The 19,171-nt window shown below is 34.8% G+C and overlaps 2 protein-coding genes across 3 annotated transcripts; both read left to right on the plus strand.

Moving 5' to 3' along the window:
- Positions 1-832: 832 nt before the first annotated feature.
- On the plus strand, positions 833-5,273 carry LOC115696633 (uncharacterized). The gene is made up of 7 exons (XM_061118593.1): positions 833-846; positions 944-1,008; positions 3,498-3,676; positions 3,773-4,052; positions 4,230-4,427; positions 4,624-5,069; positions 5,235-5,273. The coding sequence occupies exons 1-7, from the start codon at positions 833-835 to the stop codon at positions 5,271-5,273; spliced, it is 1,221 nt and encodes a 406-aa protein (XP_060974576.1).
- A 2,144-nt stretch (positions 5,274-7,417) lies between these two features.
- Positions 7,418-18,883, plus strand: LOC115697434 (ubiquitin-like modifier-activating enzyme atg7). Of its 2 annotated transcripts, XM_030624435.2 has the most exons (15): positions 7,418-7,505; positions 7,646-7,837; positions 15,222-15,439; positions 15,628-15,819; positions 15,911-15,965; positions 16,050-16,144; positions 16,276-16,465; positions 16,585-16,690; positions 16,802-16,946; positions 17,021-17,179; positions 17,253-17,441; positions 17,599-17,799; positions 17,885-18,000; positions 18,174-18,333; positions 18,534-18,883. In XM_030624435.2, the coding sequence occupies exons 2-15, from the start codon at positions 7,702-7,704 to the stop codon at positions 18,711-18,713; spliced, it is 2,142 nt and encodes a 713-aa protein (XP_030480295.1). In that variant the 5' UTR covers positions 7,418-7,505; positions 7,646-7,701; the 3' UTR covers positions 18,714-18,883. The 2 variants fall into 2 exon arrangements, with proteins under 2 accessions (XP_030480295.1, XP_030480296.1); XM_030624436.2 differs by lacking the exons at positions 7,418-7,505; positions 15,222-15,439 and having other exon boundaries at positions 7,534-7,837.
- The last annotated feature ends 288 nt before the right edge of the window (positions 18,884-19,171 follow it).

The following is a 19,171-nucleotide window of genomic DNA, read 5'->3' on the forward strand; positions in this document are numbered from 1 at the left end:
TCACCAACACTAACTTTTCATACTCCTTCCAGTTCTATTGATGGTGAAGTGGTAATATATCTATACATATATAATAAATGCTTATTGGATGGAAACTTGTTGTGTATATCTTAATAACATTGTCAATTAATTATTATCTCTATTACAAATTTTTGTGATTCTTTAAAATAGTAGTTTTAACTACAAAATATTTTAACTATTCCATATAAATTAATGGATACATATATATATATCACAATTATATATATACTTCTTAGTAAGTTTAAAAAGTAATTCTATTTAAAATTAATTTATATAATTATATCACTTTATTATTTTTAAATTTATGTTTTATCTAACTTTCATTTTATTAATTTATTATGATAGATCAAAGACTTAATGAAACTAGAGAATGATGAAGTTAAAAGATTGAGGAAGTTTGAATCTCAATTTGATGAAATGTTTAAAATTGTGATGATAGTTGAATGGTTTCTATTTACCCTCTTGAATTTCAAGCCGTTTACAATAGAGTGTAAATACGGAATTGTAAACGTAATAATACAATGCACCATAATTTGTTTATCTTTAGTGAATATCATTGGTATTCTAGGTGAAATTTGGTCGGCAAGTATTGTATGGTATTCTCTCCATACTGATATTGTGAAAAAATTTAAAGGTGATACAACTATGATCATTATGGATGATGAAACTATGCTTTAACATCTTAAGAAGGTGCATAGTCGTAAGAAATATTATAGATATGTTTATGGAAGGGTTTATTATGTTTTTGCGTTCATTGTTTTTGGAGGAGTTGTTATAGCAATGACTTATGATAATGTGAGTGTTTTACATCATGTGTGTAAACAGGTACTAATTTGTTATTATTATATTATTATTTCAATTATACAAACTCTTTTTCATTATATATAATATGTATAACATGTATATTTTTTCACTTTTGTAGGATCAGAAGTGTTGAAGGAGGGAGAAGTATTGAAGGAGGGAGAAGTGGTGGTCTCATGGGCACAAGTTTGTTTAATTTATTTTTTCTGCTTTTTTTTTTTGGCTAGGAGTGGCATTTACCTAGCTTGATCTGTAAGAAATTATTAACTATTTTTCTTCATTTTATTTTTGTTTATTTAATTAGGTACCTATTAATGCATAATCCTTCTTAATTATTATTTTTGTTTATTTAATTAGTAACTTATAACTTGTAAACACACAATAAATTAAGAGTAATCTTTTAAAATTTAAAATGAAAGGAACTACTCAATACTGTGTGTTGTAATTAAAAAGGAGGTTGTGAATTTGTGTTCATTTTCTTCTATAAGAAGACTATATGGTTAATACGATTTTCATATTTCTTATTTAACCAGGAGCACAAATCATGACTGTTAAAGAAAAGGAAAAAAAAAACATAAATCCCAAACAAATTGAAGCATAATGAATTAGTTCATTTCTCAAAAATTCAACAAACATAAGACCAATTCGATCGTACACATCCAATAAACGAACAAAAACAAAACACAACAATAAAGTACATATACCGATATATTAGAAGTACAAAAAACAACAACAAAATACAAAAATATGTTGTGTTTTGAAAAAAATATTTGTTCCTCCACTAAAAAAAACATTTTCACTATAGAAATCATTGAGCATGATATATTATGTTTGGTTGATTAATTTTTGGAAAAAATTAATTAAACTTTCAACCACAACATGTACAATTTTAAAAGAAAAATTTATAACTTTATCTATTTTATAGTACTTAATTACAATATTATATTTGCATAAAAATTTATTTACAATTTATTATACATTTTAGTAACTATGAGAAACATATTTTTAATTTTATATATAAAGTATATATGATAAAAATGAATAATAAATATATAAACATATATACAGGGGCGGAGGTATTTGACAATGTTTAGAGGCCATGGCCCCCCAAGAATTTATATATTCTATTTTATCATATATATAATTTTTTTAATTGATATGTATTTCACTATATATGGTGGTGGCCCCCTTAAGTCAAAAGTCAAATATCTTTTATTTTTAAAGAAAAAGATAATAAAGAATATACCAACACGTCAAGTACATTATTTACTATATATATATTCTCTAAAATAAATTACTTCTTTCCTTTTTTTTAAAGCAATTATTTTTTTCATTAGTAGCAATTAGGAAGATATTATTATTCTCTTCTTCCTCTCTCATAGATAATGAGGTATTATCATTCTCTTCTTCTTTACTCATTCTATACATCCGACCCTGAAACAAAGTGGGCCACAAGGAAAAAAAAAATTTGGGCCCTTATGTTAGAAAAAATGTGGTATTTTTCAAAATCAGCAAAAAAATGTATAATTTTAAAAGAGGAAAAAAAAAAATTTGGGCCCCTGGGGTTGGTGGGCCCTAAGCACAGACCTAGCCCGCCTATGCCCAGGGTTGGGCCTGCCTGTTACATGAGCCACCATTTTTACAAATAAGGTGATTGAATTATGTTTTACTTTGACTCTTTCTATAGATACATTTTTCTATAATTAAGATAGAAAATAACATCAATAATTAATTTGTGGTAGCAATTTTACAGGAATGAATTAAATAGCAGTCCACATCAAAGAGCTATGGTGAATATCAAATAACAACTAAAGGTATCTTATAGAAAATGATATATGCATTTTAAATATTCAATCCAAGTTCTAATTTTATTCTTTCTCTCAAATATTATATATACAAATAGTTGATATAATTTTAATTGTCATTTATGTTATATTTATATTTATAATTATATATAAATATAAATTGAGTAGGTGCACAATGAAAAGAAATAATTCTACTAATGATCTTTTTTATTTGGAGTAATACTTAATGATAGATCAATATAAAAGTATATACATACATAAACACATGTTATAAACTCATTTTATTGTTATAATTTTATTTATTAATTATTATGGATAGGATTTTGTTAATAATTTGTTTAATATATATAGTTCTTTTTAATTGTAGATGAAAAAATCAACTACAATTGATACATTTTTCAAAAGAAAGAATGTTGAAGTTTCAACATCTGATGTCTCATCAAATTCATCAGTATCAATGGATGTAGATCGTGAAAATTCAAAAAATCGGCCAATAAAGTCTTTAAGACTTGACATTAAAGAAGGATTTGATATTAATTTATTAGAGCGTGATCCAGGAATACGCCCACCAATATAGGAGTATCCACCTGAGAAGCGTGATGAAGTTCGCAAAGCTTACATTAAAGCTGGTCCATTTCAGATTATACTATCTAGCTATCAAAAATCAGAAGAAGCTCATTCACGTTCTTTTCAGTCATCTTGGTTTAAGCTATTTCCATCTTGGTTGGAATATTCTCCTAAAGTACATGCTGCATTTTGTCTACCATACTTTTTATTTCACTCTAAAGATGCACATCCTAGATTGAATGCATTTACTATTAATGGATTTCGATCATGGAAAAGAGTGAGGAAAAAATTGTGCATTTTTAGCACATATTGGAGACGATATAAATTCACCTCATAGAAATGCTGAGAAAGCAGTTGCAGATCTCATGAACCAACCAACACATATTGGCAGAAGGTTTGCGAACTTCACATCACAAGAAATCGCTGACAATAGACTTCGTTTGAAAACATCAATTGAGGGGATTAGGTGGATAGCATTTCAGGCATGCCTTTTTAGAAGTCACAATGAATTTAAAACTTCAATTAATCGGCGAAATTTTTTAGAGTTATTGAGTTTCATAACTTCCTATAATGATAAGGTAGCAGAAGTTTTGGATAAAGCTCCACGAAGTGCCACATATACATCACCAACAACGCAAAAACAAGTTTTGCATGTCTTGGGAAATAAAGTGAGAAACGCGATTCGTGAAGAAATTGGTGATGCAAAATTTTCAGTAATAGTTGATGAAGCACGAGATGAATCTAAGAAAGAGCAAATGTCAATTGTTTTGAGATTTGTTGATAAAGATGGGTATGTGCAAGAGCGTTTTTTCGGGCTTATTCATGTCAAAGACACTGCTGCTTTAACATTAAAAGAATGTATTTTCTCTATACTCTCTAATTATAGTCTTGATGTTTAATCTATTTGTGCGCAAGGTTATGATGGCGCAAGTAACATGCGTGGACAATGAAATGGTTTTCAAGCTTTAATTTCAAGTGAATGTCCTTATGCTTACCATGTTTATTGTTTTGCACATCGTTTGCAATTGGCATTAGTTGCTGCATCTAGAGAAGTTATTCCTGTCCATCAATTTCTTACAAAGTTGAACTCCATTGTTAATATTGTTGGTGCTTCATGTAAGCGCAATGACCAACTAAAAGTTGCTCAAGCTGCAAATATTGCTCATTTACTTGAGATTGATGAACTAGAAAGTGGGAAAGAACTTAATCAAATTGGTTCTTTACAAAGGGCAGGTGATACTCGTTGGAGTTCTCATTTGAAATCTATTTCTAGTTTAATAAAGATGTTTAGTGCAACATGTGAAGTTTTATTGAATATTATTGAAGATGGCACTACTTTTGCTCAACGAGGAGATGCGGATGCAGCTTATGAGTCATTAACTTCTTTTGAATTTGATTTTATTTTGCATCTTATGAAAAAAAATTCTAGAGATTTCAAATATACTCTGTCAAGCTTTGCAACTTCAGTCTCAAGATGTTTTAAATGCAATGTATCTTGTTTCATCGACTAAGACTCTCATTCAAAAATTGAAAGAAGATGGATGGGATGAATTAGTTGATGAGGTGAAATCTTTTTGTGAACCTGTTAATATACCTATGCCAGATTTTAATGCTCACTATACTACAAAAAGAGGAAGAAATCGTGGTGAACAAGATGCAATTACTGTGGAGCATTATTACAGAGTTGATCTTTTCAATGCAGTGATAAACTTTCAACTACAAGAATTAAACAACAAATTCAATGATAGCACAGTGGAGTTACTCATTCTTAGTTCAGCTTTAGATCCAAGAGAGATGCACACATCATTCAGAATTGATGATATTTGCAAGTTGGTACAAAAATTTTACCCAAAAGAATTTACAGAATACGAGATGGTATAACTAAGGACACAATTTGATCATTTTGCTCATGTACGAGAACTTCCTAATTTTACAGTTTTGGCAACCATTTCTGATTTATGTCAGTGGTTGGTAAAAACTAGAAAAGCAGATATTTTCCAGTTGTGTATAAAGTTATAATTCTTATTCTTACACTTCCAGTTTCTACAGCTACCACAGAACGATCTTTTTCAACTATGAATATAGTGAAGACTACACTTCGCAACAAGATGGAAGATGAATTTTTAAGTGATTGTTTGCTCGTGTATATTGAAAGGGAATTCGCCAAAAAATTTAGTATAGATTCACTTATCGATGATTTTCGTGATATACAAGAAAGACGTTTTGTATTTTAATTTTGATTATGAATTTAATAAAAACATTAAAATTTTTGACACTTAAATTTACAATATAGTTTGGCCCCCCCTAACTTTTCATGCTGGCTCCGCCCCTGCATATATGAAAAATAAATAATAAATATACATATTTTATTTATAAATTTGTATTTAACTTTTTAATAAACACAATATATCAACATATCATCATAAACTTAGTCAAAAAAAAAAACATATGATCACAAACATTATCATAACAAATATATTAGATTAATAATAAATAAACATTATCAATAATAACATAAACATAGTGTTTATACATAAGGGTCACATTTAATTACAATTTCGTTAATTATTTTAAACACATTTTTCAATAACTAATAAGCATAAGTGTTATATTTTAAATTGTTTATGACCTTTTAATAAACAAAAAAAAAAGTGTTTATTCAAATAAATAAATAAACTTATAGTGTTTTATTTTTAAAATTGCTATGACTTTTAATAAACAAATTATAATAATAAACATATTAGATTAATAATAGCATTATAAACATTAATAATACTAATCAAATATTTAATAAACATATATATTGTTTATAAAATATGTACAAAATTTGTAAATGTGTTTGTATATTCTTTTTTTAATTTCGTAATAAATTTTAGTAAACATATTATTTTAGTAATAGATCAAAATTTAAATATTAACTTTTATATTTACATATTTAGCTTTATGTGTTTTTTTAGAACAATTGAAAGTGATCAACAAGTTAAAATTGTAAATATATATGTTTATTTATAAATATTCATAAAAATCTATAGAATTATGTAACTATATTTGTTTTTGCACATCTTTTGTAATATTGTACATTTACTTATATGTAAATGAAAATTTCCTTTTTATAAAACCTTTTTCGAATTATTTAATTCGAGCAATTTTTAGAAACTATAAATCACCTAATCTTAAAATTTTCTGAGCACAAAATTTTTTTCCCTATGTCATGCGCTATGTAAGTGTTTGTTCACTACTACAAATTTGGGTTTTAGATGCGGTTTTTAAGGTCTTTCAACGTTGATTTTAGCGAAATTCGCTACCGACGCTGATCCAGGCGACGCTATAGAGTTGAAAATAACCGACGCTAAAGTGTACCTTATTATCAAATAACTGACGCCATATATACACTATGGCGTCAGTTATAAACAAATAACCGACGCCATATGCACATATAACTGACGTTAAAGGTTTAAAAATTGACGCTAAATCATTAATAATTAATTTTTTTCAGTTAAAAACCTATTATAAATAAGGAAATTTAATTTATTTAATTTATATATTTAATAATTTATAAATATTATTTGACAGAAAGAATGCTTTGTATTGTCAGATATATTAGGAGAGAAAGACATTTACTGATTCATCCTCATTAAAGAGCTGTCCAGAAGCACGATGATAGATATCCAAAGCTCTCTTAGCACCACAAGATCTATCATTCGCTTGATAGAAAAGAAGACTGTCATCAGCAAAAAAGAGGTGTGAAATAGTTGGAGCTATTCGAGATACAACCAAACCTTTAAGACGTCCTATAGACTCCTCGTATTGAAGAAGTCGGGGCAGACCCTTAGAACAAATTAAAAACAAAAATGGTGAGAGTGGGTCCCCCTGACGAAGACCTCGTTGAGGAATGACTGAACCTATAACAACCCTATTGATGAGAAATGAGAAAGTGGTTGACTGCAAACTGCAAACAAGTCATAATGAGAGTAATCCAACGAATATTGAAACCCATTTTTCCCATAATTGCTGCCAAATAGGACCACTCAACACGATCAAATGCCTTGCTCATATCCAATTTAAGAGCAGCAAATTCTTTGGAACCTCGCTTTCTATGTTTAATAATGTGAATGAGCTCAAAAATGACTCGGTTAGTACCTACAGAATTCTTCAAGTATAATATAAATATTATTATTGCTAAAAATTAAATTTAAATAATTATTTACAAAAGTTAAACTTATATCCCAAATTACTAAAAATAAATAGTGTAAACGACAGAAAAAAGACACTTAAACTGGAAACCGGAGCCAACACGCCACGAACTCATATGTAATTCGTGTTTTCTTTTATTTATAAAAGATTTTTCTCAGTCTAACTGATCAGAAATTTCAGATTCCCGACTCAAAGCACTTTCTCTGTAATTTGTAATTTGTCATAATTTAAAATTTTAAAAGAACTAAATAAAGCAGGTTGAAGATTTTGTGAGAGAATAACAGGGACTTGATTTCCTCGACGAGCAAGTCCAATGGCGGACCAAGGTAATCGATCTTTACTCCAATTCGCACCGTTTCAGAGCGCAGTGGACGAGGGTTTCTGGCATAGACTTTCTTCTTTGAAGCTTAACAAACTTGGGATTGATGACTCTCCTATTCCCATTACTGGTTCGTCTCTTTCCTCCATGTTTTTTTTTTTTTTTGGATTGACTGTTTTTGTCGTTCAAAGTTGTTTATTTTTTAAAATTAAACGCCTTCATATTATGGGAAAATATAAAAATTTGATTTAAATAATAAAACCAGCGAATATGATTCCTAATTAGGCTATTTCGGGCTTGCCTTGTTGTTACTGGAATTTCCAATTTTTATTTTTGATCAATTGTGATAAGAAGTTATTGAATTTAGGGCAAAATTAATATCGGATAATGAAAAAGAATCGTAAATGAATTAAAAAAAATTGTTGTGACTTCCCCAAATTTCGCAAAATTATGCGTGGAACTCTAAAGACTTGGTTTTTTTTTTTTGAAAAAGAGAAGAGATCCTCTTGTCTTAGACAGGATCCTCCCCGATATATATTAAAAGCCTCACTTGTGGTGGAGGAAAACCATGGTTACAATTAATAACAAAACAGAAATTCTAAGGCAATAGTACTCCCCTGCTTTGCCTCAAAAAAGGGAAAAACTAAAACAAAACCACCTACAGCCCCTAAATAATTGTCTTCCATTCTCTACATAAATCTAAAAATGATAAATCCTCAAAATGTTTGGTTCTAAAGACCCAAGTAGCTGTCCAAAATTTAACTTGCTCCCACACATCCGCTTCTGATTTAGTAGTCCCTTCAAAGATTCTGGCATTTCTTTCTAACCATACGGCCCAGATTGTTGCTAAGATCACTGTTTTCCAAAGCTTTAATCTGCGTTTGCCTCCGGTTAGCTTGGACGCTATCAATTGTGAAACAGACCCTGGCATAACCCAGGACAATTCAAACTCTGCCAACACATATCTCCATAATCGTCGGATATATTTGCAATCCAAGAACAGGTGGCCAACATCTTCTCCGCTGCCTTTGCAGCAAACGCACCACCCCGGGGAAATGTAAAGAAAAGGCTTCCTTTTTTGCACCTTGTCATGGACATTTACTTTGTCCAAAGCCACAAGCCAACCAAACACTTTAACCTTTGAAGGAACACAACTTTTCCAAAGGGTTTTTGTCCAATCCAAACCCCTAGTTGATGGATTTGATGTCAGCCAGGAGAAAGCTGATTTACAAGTGAAAACTCCAGATGGATCTGGTTTCCAAATACGGCTATCCTCCAAGATACTCAACACTTTTACATGTTCCACCTTTTGCATCAATGAAATAAGGCTTGGTAACTCTCTATCCATTAAGTGCCTTCTGAATTTGAAGTTCCAACTCTCCACCCATCCACCTGGTAACCCCTCGTCAACTATCATTTCATTTATAGGGGTGTTCCTCCCCTTTGAAATCACTGCTAAATCAGGGAATGCAGTGACCAAAGGATAATCGTCAATCCAGACGTCTTCCCAAAATCGAATTCTATCCCCTCTTCCAATTTTAAAATGTACCAAACCCAGAAACTCGTCATACAAATCTGAGATATCTCTCCACGGACCTTTAGGAGACAGACGACTTCCTTTCTTAGAGTCCCAGAAATTATCAGCCTTACCATATCTACTGACCACCACCCTATGCCACAACGAATTCTGCTCTAAGGGAAATCTCCACAACCACTTCATAAGCAAACTTTTGTTCCTTAAATCTAACCTCCCAATGCCTAAGCCTCCCTCATGTCGAGGCCTACAAACCTCGTCCCAAGCCACTAGATGATCCCCACTTGTAGACTCACTACCTTCCCAGAAAAAATCTCTCATCATCTTCTCCAATGCTTTAGTTACTGACTTAGGTGCTCTAAATAATGATAGGAAATATAAGGGAAGAGAGGATAGGACTGACTGAATGAGAGTCAACCTACCCCCTTTCGATAAAAATGCACATTTCCATCCATCGAGTCTTTTGGCACACTTGTCCAGCACTGGTTCCCAGAAACTCCATTTCCTAGGCGAACCCCCCAAGGGCAATCCTAGATATTGCAATGGCCAACTTCCTATTTCACATCCAATCCTCCTTGCAAGCCTTGAAACAATCTCCTCATCCGTACATATTCCCAACAATTGACTTTTGCTCATATTAATCCTTAGTCCAGATATAGCACAAAATGCTTCTACTAGCCTCAACAACTTGTGTAATGATTGCTCATTATCGATAAAAAATAACGTATCATCTGCAAATTGAAGGTGACTAACTTGGACTCTCTCCTTTCCTACCAAAAATCCAGAAATATTACCTGAGCTAACAGCCTTATTCATCATTCTCCCCAGCACATCTGCCACCAGGGTAAATAGAAAGGGCGAAAGTGGGTCACCTTGTCTGAGTCCTCGCGACCCAGAAAACTTTCCCCTAGGTGCGCCATTGACAAAGACTGAGAAAGAGGTAGATGATATACAACCTTTGATCCATTTTCTCCAAGTTTCCCCAAATCCTTTCTTGCACAAAACTAAGTCCACGAATTCCCATTCGACTCGGTCATAAGCTTTTTCAAAATCAATTTTGAAAACCAAGCCGCTTCTGCCTCTGCTTCTATAGTCTTCTACTGTCTCATTAGCAATGAGAACTGAATCCAATATTTGTCGACCTTGACAAAGGCCGACTGAGTTTCAAGGATAGTCTCACCCAAAACATCCCTGAGTCTGATTGAGAGCATCTTAGCAATAATCTTATAAACACTTGTTATAAGGCTGATTGGTCTGTAGTCTCTAACCCTACAACTGCTAAGCTTCTTAGGAATTAGGCAAATAAATGTTTCGTTGATGCTTCCTTGAATAATGCCATCTTTTTCAAACGACTTAACAACTTTCATCAAATCTTCTTTGATTACCTTCCATTGAGACTGAAACAAGGCCAAACTGAAGCCATCTGGTCCCGGGGCTTTACTGCCTTCACAGCTGAAAACTGCCTCTCTGACTTCGCTCTCATCAAACGGTCTTTCTAAGTGCCTAGCGGAGTCATCTGGTATTGCGTGCCAGTCAATTCCTTCAACACTCCTACCCACCCTTCTTTCAGAAGTGTACAGGCTTGAGAAGAAAGAAGTTATCTCCTTGACTATTTCCTCCTTCTCCTCAATAATTGATCCATCTTCTCTTTCAATTCTTGATATTGTGTTCCTGGATTTCCTTGCATTCAACAGATTATGAAAGAACCTTGAATTTGCATCGCCTTCCTTAGCCCATTTGCACTTTGATTTCAGCCATACACCCCTTTCCTCTTCAAAGACCAATTGCTGCCATTCTTTTTTGATTGCCCTTCTTTCCTCCATTAATGAATGGTTCCACTCATCAGAAGCTTCCAAACTGTCTAAATACATTAGTCTTCTTTCCATAGCAGTTTTTATCAAGTGTTTGTTGCCGAATGTCTTTTTGCTCCATTCCTTAATTTTTCCTTTGACTTCCCTCAATTTACTCATAAACTTAGTGCCCTCCCAACCGGATCCTTCAGTCTTCTGCCACCAACTCTCAAAACTCCTGGAGAACATATTATGCTCTAGCCATTGATTATCAAAACGAAAAGGACTAGGACCCCAAGAAGGGGGGTTGGAGTCGAGTACAACTGGACTATGATCCGATACAATCCTAACCAACATCTCTTGTCTCACAAAAGTGAACGCATTGCTCCAATTGTTGGTGAAAAGGAATCTGTCCAGCCTACAACAGATCGGCTTACTTCGAAAGTTCGACCAAGTAAACTTTCCATTATTCAAATTTGGGTCCATTAGCTTCAATTCTCGCACCAATTGATCGAACATCTTCATACTCTTAGTCCAAGAGTTACTATTTAGTTTCTCTTGCAGCCTCCTAACCACATTAAAATCCCCTCCTAAACACCACATATCACCACAAATTGCACTTAGGCCAGCCATCTCATCCCAAAAAGCTAACCTATCTTTGTATGAACATGGACCATAGACCCCAGAGAACCACCACGGTCTTCGACCTTCTGCTTCAATCAATACTGAAATTGAAAATTCGCCGACCATGGACTCCAAAACCTTGATACGTCTAGTATCCCATACTAACAACGTACCTCCTGATCTTCCTATGGCAGGCATCAAAATCCACGCTTTAAAACGGGATCTCCAAATACTGCCAATGAACTTCCTGTCAACAGCTGTCTTCTTCACTTCTTGTAACACCACCAAATCCGGATTCACCTTACTGATTGTAGCCTTGATCGCCTTTCTCTTCATCTTGTCTCCACTTCCTCTAACATTCCAAGTTAGGATTCTCATATTGATCTTTTTGGAAGCCCTTCTTTTTTCTGACCTTTCTCATAATTTATATTAAAAGTCAAGTTTTTGAGTTCTCTATTGCTCTTCCTTCCACTCTTGAGGCACTGAATTTTATGTTTCTCTACATTCTCATTAAGTATTAGATTCATGCCCAAATCCGCCATGGATTTAACTAAATCTGTTTCAGAAAATAACAAAGTCTCTCTCTCTTCTGGGTCGGCCAAATCCACTCTTACAGTCTTAGCAGCAAGCTCACGGGGTTCTGAGCCTCTTTTAAGACTATCATCCTCTGGCCAAAGCTCCTTGATATGACATACAATATCTTCAATTTTTTCATCTTCTTCTGTACAAGAATCATCTTCTTCTTCCGAATCATCCTCTGCTGAACTGAATTCATTAATTCCTTCCACACTTGGGTCTTCATCCTTCTCCAATTCCTCAAAATGATCTTCCCCGACTATAGGCTCAAATACTACCTCGCTGTCAAAAGAAATGGATTTTCTTTTCCTAAGGTATACTTTCAGCTTTCTTTCACTGATGGCTTCCTCCTCAAGTAAAACTTGTTCCGATTCTTGTATCACTGAGTTCGACCTTATTCTTCCTCTAGCATTGAAGTCTTCCCATGAATTAATATCTGCACTTCTAAACTCTTCTCTTCTCTTCGGTCTAACTATCTTGAGAATACCTTCAAAAATGATGTTTATATTATCCATAGTAGCTTTTACTTGTCTTGAAGAAGGCACCCGAACTTGCTTTTGGTCCAGTAAAATAGTAAAAGGGCCCAAGTGTTTGTAATTAAATTGGCCCATGTCACTTCTCATCACCTCCAATCCCATTAAAGGGACAATTTCCCTCACTGACCCACTTAAAATCTGGCCCATACTAACCTTTGGCCCCAAACACTCCAAATAATTAATATTTGGCCACTCCCTAACACATATACGGCCCATCTCCATTAAAATATGTCCCTGGCCCCTTTTATTAAATGACTTAATCATTAATTGATTAAATCCAATTGAATCCAGGCCCATCTTCCCAAGGCCCAACAACCTCTTTGGAACACATAGAGGGTTTGTCCCACTAACACCATTAATCCACGTGTCATAAGGGTGGAGAAGAATCATCACATCTGGTGCTTTATCCATATACTTACCACATAAATTTTGAAATAACCGACCAAAAATTCTCTTAAGAGTCACTTCTTCTTTCTTTTTGGCTTTTCCAACACAAGGCACATTAATGAAGACCGAACGGCACTCCTCCTCAAAACTCTCAGCCGTACGACTTAAATGTCCTTCTTCGTGTGCTACGGCCTCCACAGCAGCTTTTCTCTGCACACTAAATGACTTTTCGACTTCGCCTGCCTCGGGAGTCGAACTCTCATTAAATGCGTTAAGATTACAACAGCTATCCACCTCGAGAACTGATGTGACATCAATTGCCTGCCCCCACCCAGTCTTCTCGGCTTCTTTCTCAATGTAGTTGGACTCCACCGGCGTCTGGTTCTCCGACATCTGAGCACCATCTTCGTTCTGAACATTAATGGCCCCACCGTCCTTCATTACCTCCGTATATCGATCAGCCCCTGCATCTTCCCTCGTCGTTCCCTCAGTCAGACCCTCTTCAAACCCCTCATCATCATTTTCGATCAACCGACACATAGCCGTATCTTGAAACCAGAGAGTGCTGAACCCTCCATTAAATCTGTAGTTTCTATCGTTGAGTTTGAAAAATTTCAAAACCAGATGAAGATTGTCAATTGTTACTGCTAAGATCTCAGGAATAAAACCATCGGAGTGCCCCTCCAATTTCAATCTTAAGTGGGGCAAAAAATTCATTTCAGCCGTCTCCTTATCAACGTCTAATAGGCCTCCGCATAGAGCACCAATCTTCCTCATCGTTTTCATCCTCCAAAGGCTTATGGGAAGCCCTTCGATCCCAATCCAAGATCCCCTACAATCAATCTTCACATCTTTGCTCTGTTTTTCGAGCGACCAATTGACAAAGGTCACTACTGCACACGCACCTGCCACTTTCTTCTGTTTTAACTTCAGCAATTCCTCCTTTTCATTTTCATCCTTGCACCATATAATTGTCCTATCATCAAACAACTGACTTACTTCGAGTTTTTTCCCCAATTCCATAGATAAATTAAAGAAAATACAACTCCAAGAACTTTCACTGTTGTCTCTGAACATAATAACCGCCAACTTCCAGTCTTTAGTGCATTGTTTAGCACTTAAATATTCTGTGAAATTTTTCTGGTTGAGCCGCTTTGCTGGAAAATTATTTTTAAACCAAAATCCTGGCTTGAAGGATGGTAAAAAATCCCATTCACCAAGATTGCCATATTTCATATTCCTCTGTTGCTTCTGGTGTCGTCCACTCTCTTCCCTGGCTTTGCTTCCATATTTTTGTGGTGCTACCTCTTTATCCACTGACTGTTTTACCACATTAGCCCATGAAGCTTTATTGCTTGCCACAGGGATATCTTCTATTCTCCCCATGGGCTTTCTTCTCAATAAGCTGCTAAGACAATCTTCGAACTCCCTCCAGCCTCTCGCCTCCTTTTCTTCAGGTACGATCACCATCTTTACCATGTTGTTTTTCAGTACAGAGATCTTAAGAAATACACCCTTCGTATTCTGGAAGACCTCCAAGAAGCAGCTGATTGTATAGTTCCGAAAGGATCTTTTGAATGAGTTCCGCTGCCTTCCATCTTTTTTCTGTATCTCCTCCAAATTTTCCAGAATCCAAGCAGCTGCATCAATTGTTACAGCTATCTCGAATCCTGCTATTCTAGTCCTCTCGCAAATTCTCACCATTCCACCATCATTGGATAATGTTAGCATGAACACTTTGTGTTCAGTTCTGAAGCTCCAATACCTATGTGGCCTTGGACTAACAGACTCAGAACACTTCTCACCTCCAAAACCAGTGGGGTCATGGATGTTTTTCTTCCCATGACCAGTGGGGCCACGGTGCCGGGACGACCAATACTTGTCATGGCCAGGAAGGCCATTGAAGGATCGTACGTGCATGAGTTCTCTCAAAAGTAGGAGAGAGAAGAGAGCATTTTTTTTTTTTTTTTTTTTTTTTGACTGATGAATACTACAGAAGGCTGCTTAGCTTGTAAATGTGGACTTTTGTTACTAAAGTTAATTACTTGAAACTAAAATTTGTTTCAGGTTTCTATGCTCCTTGTTCTCATTCCCAAGTATCAAATCATTTAACTCTTTTAGCTGAGTCTTTGCCTGATGAATTGAGTGAACAATCAACACTAACAGTCGCAAGTCTAGGCAATCGAAACAGGTGTTCTGTCCATGGTATCCTTTACAACACCAATACGGTGGAAAACTTTTATTCACTTGACAAAATGAGCTTGTTAAAAGAAGAAGCAAAGAAGGTATTTCGCTTAGAATGGTTGTTTATCTGCATTTTTGTATGTTGTTTTTCTAATGTCTTGTTTCAAATTTATTGTGGTTTTTCCCTTTATTCAATTCTCATTAACATTATTAGCAAAGTAAAATTTGACTTTGGTATCAGGGTATTTGCTAAACCAAATATAGACATTGACATTTCACTGGTAATTAGATTTGGGAGGACATTCATACTGGAAAAGCTATGGAGGACAGTTCTGTGCTTTCAAGGTTCCTTCTCATCTCTTTTGCAGACCTGAAGAAGTGGACTTTTCATTATTGGTTTGCTTTTCCTGCTCTGTTACTTGATCCCCCAGCTACCTTGGTAGATTTGAGGCCAGCTTTGCAGTATTTTAGCACTGAAGAGGTGCTCAAACTATAATTTATTTGTCCAAGTAGATGCTAACTATTTAGATTTATATTACAACTTTAAGATCATTTATTGTTTTATGATGCAGGCTGAATCCGTTTCGGAAGCATGCAATGCGTGGCGAAACTCAAGCTCAACAGTAGGTAAGTTTGCCCTCTTATATTAATAGAAGTAAATGTGCTCGTTTATCTTCATTTTCCTAGCTAAGTCAAATGACTCTGATGCAGATATTCCATTCTTTTTGATCAGTGTTGATGCAAATTCAAATGCCACTATTAAGAATCTTAAGGACTGGGAAACCTGTCAAGGTGATAGCAATAAGGTCTGTAAATTCTCAAGGTTATTTAGAAAAGTTGCATTAAAATTAACAGACCAGTGGAAATTAGAACTAGTTCTGTAAAATTTAAATTTAAAACTTTATCTTTGTTCAAGCTTTGTTCATACTATTGGCAGTTGTTCTTTGGGTTTTATGACCCATGCCACCTTCCGAACAATCCTGGTTGGCCCTTGCGGAACTTCCTTGCACTCATTTGCTCAAGATGGAACCTCAACTCAGTTAGATTTTTATGCTACAGAGAGAATCGTGGTTTTGCTGACTTGGGATCATCCCTTGTTGGTGAAACCCTAATTGCAGTTCCACAAGGTAGAGCTGCGGCTTTTGGGTAACAACTCTGTCTATTTTGATTTTATATGTGTAGAGGTTGATACACTTCTTAACTTTACCATTCATAACCGTAACTTATAATATTAATATCTGTGTAGGATGGAATGATCGTCAATGTGTTCCTAATGCAGTGGGATGGGAACTTAATAAAGGGAGAAAGATGCCTCGATGCATTAGCCTTGCTAGATCTATGGATCCCACTAGGTTATTTGTCTATCTTGTCCATCAGTAGTTGATCTGTTGAAACTCTCTCTCCTTTGGTTGTATTGTTAGTTTGTTACAATATTTTCTTAAAATTTTAAGTAACTTTTACAGGTTGGCCATATCTGCTGCAGATTTGAATTTAAAACTAATGAGATGGCGTGCTTTGCCTTCTTTGAACTTAAACATCTTGTCCGGGCTAAAGTGTCTTCTCCTAGGAGCTGGTACACTTGGGTGTCAGGTGGCTCGTATGCTCATGGTGAGTGATCAAACAATTATAATTGAATTTCTCATGTTATTTCTTAACTGATTACAAATTATGTTTACTTACAGGCGTGGGGTGTTCGAAAAATTACGTTACTTGACAATGGGAAGGTAGCTATGTCTAATCCTTTAAGGCAATCCCTGTATACATTGGATGATTGCCTTGATGGAGGTGAGTTTAAAGCCACAGCAGCTGTTAGAAGTCTCCAGCGAATATTTCCAGCTGTGGTACTGTATATGATCTTTTTTGCCTTGTATTGTTCTCTGCTAACACAAATATTAACTAGAATTCATTTCTCAGGAAGCAGAGGGTGTTGTGATGGCTATACCAATGCCTGGGCATCCAGTTTCTAGCCAAGAAGAACCTAGTGTGCTTGATGATTGTAAACGGCTGCATGATCTTATTGATTCTCATGATGTAGTTTTCTTGTTGACTGATACAAGGGAAAGTCGGTGGCTACCTTCACTTCTATGTGCCAATTTTAATAAGGTCTACTTTCTAATTCGCTAACATTGCACCTTTTTGCCTTTCTTTTTTAAAAAGTCAATTGACCTGATGGCCTGAGCTCCAAAGTACATGATTTCCCTTCCAGCTATACATAGCTGTGGTAATTGATTCAATTTCATTCTTTTTTTACTATTTGCAGATAACTGTAACTGCAGCTTTAGGGTTTGATAGCTTTTTAGTTATGCGACATGGAGCAGGACCTCTTAGCTCTGAACACGCCTTGAAAAATGAAGCAGTAAATGCTTTATCTGTTGATTTGAGCAATCTTGACATGGTGGATAATCATGAAAGGCAAAGATTGGGCTGCTATTTTTGCAATGACGTGGTTGCTCCTATTGATGTAATTTTTGGATGTAAAATATCTGATATATTACCTACTTTGTGATTTATAAAGTTTGCTGATCAGCTGTTTATTGCTAGTGCAGTCAACTGCCAACCGCACTTTGGACCAGCAGTGTACTGTTACACGGCCGGGGCTTGCTCCAATTGCTTCGGCCCTAGCAGTGGAACTCTTGGTGGGAGTCTTGCATCACCCTCGTGGGTGAGTCCTTGAAAAAATTGGCTAATTGAAACTAGATAAATCAATGCTTGAGAAATAAGCAAAATCAATACATGATAAACAAATAATTTTTTTTCAGTTCTTGATGGAAGATTTAAACAGTAGTTTCATTTTGCTTGTTTTTCTAGCTGACCTGGCATTTCTGCTGTTTACAGGATATTTGCAGAAGGTGAGGTTTCAAGCTCTATTACTACTGGGAATAGTGAGCTGCCTCTTGGTATTTTACCGCACCAAATCCGAGGTTCACTCTCACAGTTTTCTCAGATGATGCTTGTGGGTCAATCCTCAAACAGTTGCACAGCTTGTTGTGGCACAGTAAGTTTTATTGTCAATAATTCTCAACCTTTCTCCAAAGTATCCGTAAACTTTTGATTTCATGAAACTTGATTCATATTTGTGAGTAGCTTTAGAAACTGATGTATCTGAGGCCTGATCTTTCTAACCTTGTGAGGCCTAGTCCTATGCTTCATAATACCCTAGTTCCGAATTATGTGTTAATGGTAATGATTTTCCAGGTTGTATCAGAATATAGGAAAAGGGGAATGGAGTTCATTCTCCAGGCGATTAACCTTCCTACTTATCTGGAGGATGTTACTGGACTAACGGAGTTGATGAAATCGGCCAACTCTTATAGTTTAGACTGGGATGCAGAGTCGGATGCCGATGCAGATGAGGATGATTGTGTTGAAATCTAAGTTATTATTTTCATTGTTCTTCAATTTAATTTAACATATTGTTTCTGCTTCAATACCATTGTAAGTGGTTCAAAACTGAAAAATGTTAAAATAAGGGTTTTTATTTTAATCATATATAAATGATATTGATCAGTTAGTTTTAAAATCATATACAAAGGTATTTGATCAAACTGAACAGTGATGTTATTTTTTAAAATGTAGTGTTTAAACGAACAATTGATAAGCCAAAACACTAGGTCATAAATTAGTCAATTAAAAATTCAAAATAATTTTAAATACAAAAACCAGAAAAATTTATTTTTAAATTGTTATACTTGTTATACAACTCGATGATTAGCCATCAACTTAGTTTGACGATTCTGAATGAAATTCATCAAAAGAGAATTGTATAATTTTTTTTTTTTTTTGAAAAAGTGATTAAAATCACTCATGAATTTACGACGCCCACGTTCGCCACC

The sequence above is a fragment of the Cannabis sativa genome, chromosome 7, assembly GCF_029168945.1.
Source record: "Cannabis sativa cultivar Pink pepper isolate KNU-18-1 chromosome 7, ASM2916894v1, whole genome shotgun sequence".
Lineage (NCBI taxonomy): Eukaryota > Viridiplantae > Streptophyta > Magnoliopsida > Rosales > Cannabaceae > Cannabis > Cannabis sativa.

Coding starts and splice junctions, on each gene's coding strand:
- LOC115697434 (XM_030624435.2), top strand. CDS start 7,702: ATGGCGGACCAAGGTAATCGATCTTTACTCCAATTCGCACCGTTTCAG. Junction 16,145..16,275: donor GTCAAGGTGATAGCAATAAG/GTCTGTAAATTC, acceptor TACTATTGGCAG/TTGTTCTTTGGGTTTTATGA. Junction 17,180..17,252: donor AGCGAATATTTCCAGCTGTG/GTACTGTATATG, acceptor TTCATTTCTCAG/GAAGCAGAGGGTGTTGTGAT.
- LOC115696633 (XM_061118593.1), top strand. Junction 1,009..3,497: donor TGGTGGTCTCATGGGCACAA/GTTTGTTTAATT, acceptor GTGCATTTTTAG/CACATATTGGAGACGATATA. Junction 5,070..5,234: donor AATTTACAGAATACGAGATG/GTATAACTAAGG, acceptor TTACACTTCCAG/TTTCTACAGCTACCACAGAA.